Source organism: Pterocles gutturalis, unplaced genomic scaffold (genome assembly GCF_000699245.1).
Source record: "Pterocles gutturalis isolate BGI_N339 unplaced genomic scaffold, ASM69924v1 scaffold20434, whole genome shotgun sequence".
Taxonomy (NCBI): domain Eukaryota; kingdom Metazoa; phylum Chordata; class Aves; order Pterocliformes; family Pteroclidae; genus Pterocles; species Pterocles gutturalis.
The window spans coordinates 1-6,828 of NW_010131134.1; the positions used below are offsets into that span (position 1 = coordinate 1).

At 35.5% G+C, this 6,828-nt stretch overlaps 1 protein-coding gene across 1 annotated transcript in view; it reads right to left on the bottom strand.

Annotated features, from left to right (window-relative positions):
• Positions 1-578: 578 nt before the first annotated feature.
• Positions 579-6,828, bottom strand: part of ZDHHC2 (zinc finger, DHHC-type containing 2) — a gene marked incomplete at its 3' end in the record, with an annotated part of 17,922 nt that continues 11,672 nt past the window's right edge. Inside the window, exons 7-10 of the mRNA XM_010080501.1 lie at positions 4,306-4,426; positions 3,418-3,550; positions 845-971; positions 579-671 (exon numbers count right to left, since the gene is read on the bottom strand). Of these exons, the coding sequence (XP_010078803.1) occupies positions 579-671; positions 845-971; positions 3,418-3,550; positions 4,306-4,426 (474 nt within the window). The remainder of the gene's footprint in view (positions 672-844; positions 972-3,417; positions 3,551-4,305; positions 4,427-6,828) is intronic.

A 6,828-nucleotide genomic window follows, 5' to 3' on the forward strand; every position in this document is an offset into this window, starting at 1 on the left:
ATATATATTATATTTATTTAGTTTAAGGAGCATCTGCATACTTTTCACACTTTAAAGATGTCGTGTCCATGAAGGATAAGAATTAAGAAAATATGCCCTATTATCAGCAGAAACAAAACATGCATTTAATATGCAGCTCCCTGTGCTCTGGCACAAGTGCTGAGGCCTGGGATTCCCTTATGCAAAGCATCTTTCCGCACATACAAAGAAGCATGCCTCCCCTGAAAGCCTTGCAAGGTAATGCATCCATATTACAGGCAGGCTGACTAACCATCTCATATGTATGCAGAACAGAATGTTGCTGATACTGAGTGTTAGGCAGATGTGGAAAATTCAGGTCCTGGAATGCCACTGAACCGAGACAAAGCATATCGGGGAGACGGAAAACCCACCTTATTTCCATAAAACCAAATATAAGTCTGAGGATTAGCTGAATTACAGCTTAGCTGTTTAAAATCTGACTTCTATCTATTAATAGCATAGTCTTAATTTGCTTACCACTTTTAAGTTCCATTTATATGTGCACAGGAAAAAACAGAATATCAACTATTTGAAATGAGTAACAAAAAGCAGATTACTTTTTGGATGCTGAATTGAGACCACCAGGTGTGGAAGCTTGCTCAGAATCCTGATTAACAAGGCAAGTTGGGAAGGAACAACCATCCCCTAGACTGAAAAATTCAGAATTAGTGTCATACATACAAAAAAAACCCCTTCTAAGAACTGTTTTTTTGAAAGGTACTATTACTATCTCTAATTTCAAAAAACTAGCCACCCCCCCAGATCCTGTGGATCCTGATTATTCAACAGTTTATAAAAATGAAGCATTAAAAACCAAACATACCTTGAAAACACAGGCAGCAACCAGTATTTCTTCTCATCACCAAACACCTGCCTCAGGTTTTTGCTGAAGCCCAAGCTAAAGCCGTTCTTGTCTGTTCTATGACGAAATATGGGAGCTCTGAATACCTCTTAAAAGAAAAAAAAATAATTAGATCCCCTTGCAAGATAGCACGTTTAAGTTTCACACCTGAATTTAGGCAATTGCACTGATGATACCATCATCCAAGAGGAAAGGCTGTACTGCCCAAATGACTGAGAAAGCTAGTCCACTCATGAAAGCCAAAGTCTGTGCGACACAGTCACTGTGCATGCAGAGAAAGTCCTGTGGCTGAGGAAGGGTAGAGGTCACCTTCACCCTCCTCCCTAATCAAGACAATGAAGAGTGAGGAACTCACTTTTTAAGAAGGTGTGATATGTTACACGAAGATTTCAGCATGTGACTATACCACACAGCGTGTTCAAGAAAGAAACACCTAAGCAAAGGGTTTACTACAGAAAGAGTAACGAAAAAGAAGAAAAGCTTAACCTACTTTAGCAGTAAGACTAGCTTTTCATGCTCTGGGGTATGAAAATATTGTGTGTTTTTACTGCTGCATAAAGCAAGCACTTTACTTGTAGACCCAGATTACTCCCCATGGAACTCCAACCTGAATTTCTGGAGAAGAGAGCTAAATATAGCTTTAAGTGTTGCAAAGTGCCTGAAGCAGAAAACTCCAAGTGACTTCTAATTTAATTCCCTTAATTGGCTATATATAGTAGGCAAACCATGTCCTGATGTCCTGACAGTACAGCTCACACAAACCATGATGGAACCATGCAGAAATCATCCTTCTGCAGCAAATCCTTAGCTATGAACTGCTGGAAATGACCTTCAATACGTAGTATGCATTAGTTACAAGATGTTTTAAAGAAGGGGGAAAGAAAAACAGAGCTACTCTTTTAGATGCCCATGTCAGGCTAGGAAAACAGCTCCCAGGATGATTTAAGCACAGTCACGCTTAAAGATGTCATGGTTCTGTTACCAAACTAGTTCATGTTCTGGCTTTCACAGATCGAGCAATTTCCCAAAGTAAAATGCGAAGAAGAGACTAACAGATCTTTTTGAATAGCTTAAGTGTACCAAAAACATGGCATATTACCTGCATGGAATTAAACTTGTTTTAAAAAAATGAAATGTTGAATTAGAAGTGTACTGCATTATGGTTACCTTTGAACAAATTTTTTTAGGCACTAAAATGATAAGAATAGTTTATAAACAGAATACTTAATTATTTCCATTCATTTAAGCATCATTAATAAAACTTTTCTCCACTTATAACTAGACTGAACAATTTTTTCTGATACTGATTTCTAAGTAGATGATTTTTCAGAATACTGAAGAAACCCACAAACCCTCAAAAAATCCTGAAGTAAAGAAACTGTCTTCCAATTATATATATTGCAAGCTTTCCATTAATCATCTACATATTAGGAAGTCCCAAGAGAACTGGAAAAAACTGATCAATTAATTGGCATCCTCCAATTCAGTTTATGTCAACAGAAAAGCACTTAGAGATTTAGAAACTTTAATTAATATATTGCAAATCGGTATTGTTACAGTCCAGGATATAGTATAGAAAAGGCACCCTAATCTTCTGCACTTCCATGTATTCATTTATTTATTTATTAAGATTGTGACCAGACAAACATGTATCCAAGTGGTGGGAAATCCTGATTTAATGCCAATATTCAGTGCAGTTATACATGCTGCCCCATAGTAGAGGCATAGGCCATCTTCTTTGAGGTTTTTAAAATTAACTTGTAACAAAGTCCTTTCTGTGCACCTATGATTATGTGGTAGACAGGACTCACCACCGTGAAACTGCCTTTCACATCCCCATGTTCATTTCCTACTAAATACAGAAGCACTGCACTAAGGTCTGTTTTTTGCTATCAGATCATTCTCTGACATTGGTTCTTTGTGCTCATTCATGTTGATCAAAGTTAACACTACTAGGGCCACCAGCAGCCTGCCTTCCAGATTTTTTTCTCTCCTTGCCACCAGTACAGGCAAAGTTCTGGAATTAACAATGATGCCTTTGAGAGCTTTTAAAGAAAATTCTATCTGAATTGAACAGAGGAACTTTGGTTCTGCAGGGGGCATGGGTGGGAAGAAAGCGCTGGAGCCACTGCCCTGACTGAGACAGCACATCAAGAGGACTCTAATCTGGGGGCTAGGAATGCCAAACAAGAAGCACTTGTAAGAGGATGCATTAGTGCGCCTAACACTTATTACAAAGTTATCTCAATTATTATTTTTTTTTTTACTTTATTCAGTTTCTGTTAACAAGCTGCAGATGGGAGGACAGGGAGGAAGAGAGTAAGTTCAATAACAGCTTGGCCCCTTGGGGCAGGAGGAAAAAGGCCGGAATTCCGGGGAGCACCAGTACTGGTCACCGCCAGACCTGAGCACTTTTAACCAGGATCCAAGAACCCTGTACAGGATTGCCCACTTTTTCCATTACCCCCATACATGTAGTATACATCTATTATTTATTTTTTGCTGTCAAACACAGAAGCATGAAATCCACTTACCTAATGTAGACTTATTCTTGCTGACAAGCCAACAGTGATACCCAAAGAGAGAAGACAGACTGACAGAAAACATAGCTGCAGCAAAGAATAAAAACATGATGTGGAACTTGGCTTGAGTATCAGGAAGGCCATTCTAAAAATAAAAAAAAAAAAAATGTTGCCATTACAATTGGGGAAATAGTTGTTTAATTTGATCATTAATAATCCTCTATGCAACCAAATCAAATTCAGTGCAGACACAAACGTACCATGCAACAAGAGTCTGAATAAGTGAATTATACACCTTTCATGCACGAATGGCCATGCAATTAGGTTGTTGACAGCATCTAAGTTAAAGAAACGGCCCTTTCTTGATAAATACTGACAACAAGAACCTGCAATTTGGATCTGAACTTTAAAGGGCCTTTTAGAGAAAAATAATTTCTCTATACAAAAATTGTCTTGTTTAATTAGACTCTTCAGAATAGTTATAGCATAAATACTGCAAATCAAATGCACAAATACTGCAAATACTGAATACTACTGCAAATCAAATAAGGTAATATCCTAAGTTGTGAACCCAGATAATCATAATTAAAATACTAAAAAATGTCCCTGAAGCCTTTTCATAGCATAGCATTAAAAGTTAACACACACACATATATGATATAAATTCCCTTGTAAACTATTTTTTAAATAATTAATAATTGCATACTTGTTCTACACAGCTTCAAAATAATGTAGGAATAAATGAAATTTCATAAACTATGATAAACAGAAAAAAACTAGAGGGCTATGATTATTAGATAAACTGTTGTAGATTACAATGTAAAGCCTTGAATCTTATATTTCTTGCACAGTGGTAGCTTCATATGCTTAAAGACAGTATATATACATCAGAGTACTTACTGTCCAAAACTTGATAAAATACTGTAAATCTGTTGCAGCAATAAAGAGGCAATACAGTAGAGAGTAAGCCAAGAAGAGAAGAAAAAATTTGTAATTGGAGAATCCTACACAGTTGTTCACCCTGATAAAAAAAAAATCAAAATAAAAATAGAATGTAAAGAAAGTGATATTACTTGTTTTTATCCAATTTAGAATTAAACTAATTTACTCTAAAAAAGTTAATATCAGTATGTAAACCAAGTTCTGCTTCCTATCTGTGATGCCTTAAGCTACTGAAATGTATTTAGCTTCAACTCCCAAGTCAGTGCAGAAATTCTAACCACAACAACAACCCCAAAGAACTTTACCAGGTAATACCACTTTAAAGAGTTCACTGAAATTCTGTTTTGACTTATGGTATGAAATCTGTTCCCAGCACAGTCGATGTAAATGTGACTGCAGTTACAGTTATATTTTTAGTTTGTAGGGAGGTTTAAGTGTCCATGTTTTACCGTTAGGCATCCTGCACATAACTGGGGCAGTTACAAGCAAAGATTTTGACTCTTGACTGAATTTTGTGAGAATAAAAGCAGTCTCATTTAATCCACACCCTCCTTCATTAATCATATGATATATTAGTGTAATTTTTTTAGTAAGACTCTTAAACTTAAGAGTATTCACAGGAGACCCCTAAAAATATTTACGTTTCTACAAAATAATGAAGGAAGTACTACTGTTGAGTAAACAGAAAATGTTCCATATCAATGACAACATGACAGCAAATAAAAAAGATTAGGAACATTTAAATACACATCCAAATTTTTACTTATAGGATTCAAGTTCACCTGCTTCCCATTTTTAAAGAATTTATACATGATAATGAGCAACTTGTATACACTATCATCAGAGAGATACGATAAGTGTGAATTTAGCACCACAGCACCTTCCCACTAAGGTCAAGTATTATGAAACTGAGAGCTTTATTAAACATGTAAAGATGTTACATCCCCCAAAAGAAAAATACTGGCATGCTGCCATGCACAGTTTATTGGTAAACAGCTTCCTCTGTCTTTAATTTGGTTGCATTAAGAAGCTAACTAGTTATCGTTGCACTGCTAACTTTGACATAAGTCTCCACAGGAGTTTAAAAAAAAAATCCATATACCTTTTCTAACTAATTGATATTGGTGGCAGAAAGCTCTGCTAATTAAGAGAAGATGACATCCATGAAAGCACTTGTATGTTGAAAAATAATGCTCAAAAAATAAGAAGGCATGGCAAGTCTCAACTTTAGCTTCTTCTAGAAGTACAGGACATGTTATTGCACCTATTCTCTTTAGAGAGATAGTGATGGCAACGGGAGGATATACAGTAATCAGAATACTGTAAAATCTTAAAATAACAAATAAACTTTCACTGTACATCACTGTTACTCATCCTCAAGGTGGATAGGGGGCTTCTTTGTTTTGTTATTGGATTTGTTTTTACAAAACATGCCACCTTGGCTAAACATTAAATTTCGCCTTGCCATTTAAACATGCAGCAATAGCTAAGTGTCTACGTTAACTACTATTAAGAAGGACTCGCAAGAGATTGTTCTAATTAAAAAAAAACAACAGAAGACACATTTCTAAGCTCATAATGATTCTTACTCAAAAGTAAATTTACAATTCTCCACAGTAAAGTGTCCTCTTCATTAATATGTCAAAGTTAGCAATTCCATAATAAACTGCAAGCAATTCAGACGCAAGGGTTCTATGATAACCCTGCTTTACTTTCATGGTATTTCTTTTACAACAGTTTTTACTTTATGACACTGTATAGTGAGAAAATAAATACCAAGTGAAATGTAATTCACTGGAGATTAAATTCCTTGAATGAAAGACAGATCTCTTTCTCATTGTTTTTTTGCACTACTGCATGCGGTACACACATTAAAAAAAACCTTTAATAAATTATCCCACACCCTGAAGTTTTGCCAAAGTCCCAGACTGAGGAGTTCTTACTGGAAGAGAATAGTTCATCAGAAGATGAAAAAGAACATATAAACACCAAAGTTTTGTAATTATGCTATTTGAACATGTAGTATCAAATCATAAAACCCAAGAATGGTGGTCAGATTTAAAGCCTAACATTTTGAGGAAGAGTAAAACTGATAAATGTACAGACAACTTGCTAAATAATGATCTATTGCAGTAAAACATTCATACAAATCAACACTGCAGAATAAAATTTCAATTACAGATAACATTTAAAACAGTTAATTTTGAAGCACAAAAAGAAGATCTATCCCTTCTATCTCAAGAGTTAGTTTACTGAAAATGCCAGGCAAAAAAACCCAACTTACAAGGCACTGAAGATGATGCAACTCAGTTAACAAAAAGCACCACAGAATTAAGGAGATGCTAAATTCTTTTCAGCTTACTCAAAAGACAAAGGAGAGATGTTTCAAATGGTTCCTAAAGTGTTGCTAATACACCTTGTTAATATTAAAGTTGTTATATACAAATTATCTTTTTGGTGCCTCAAGTCATTGCATTCCTG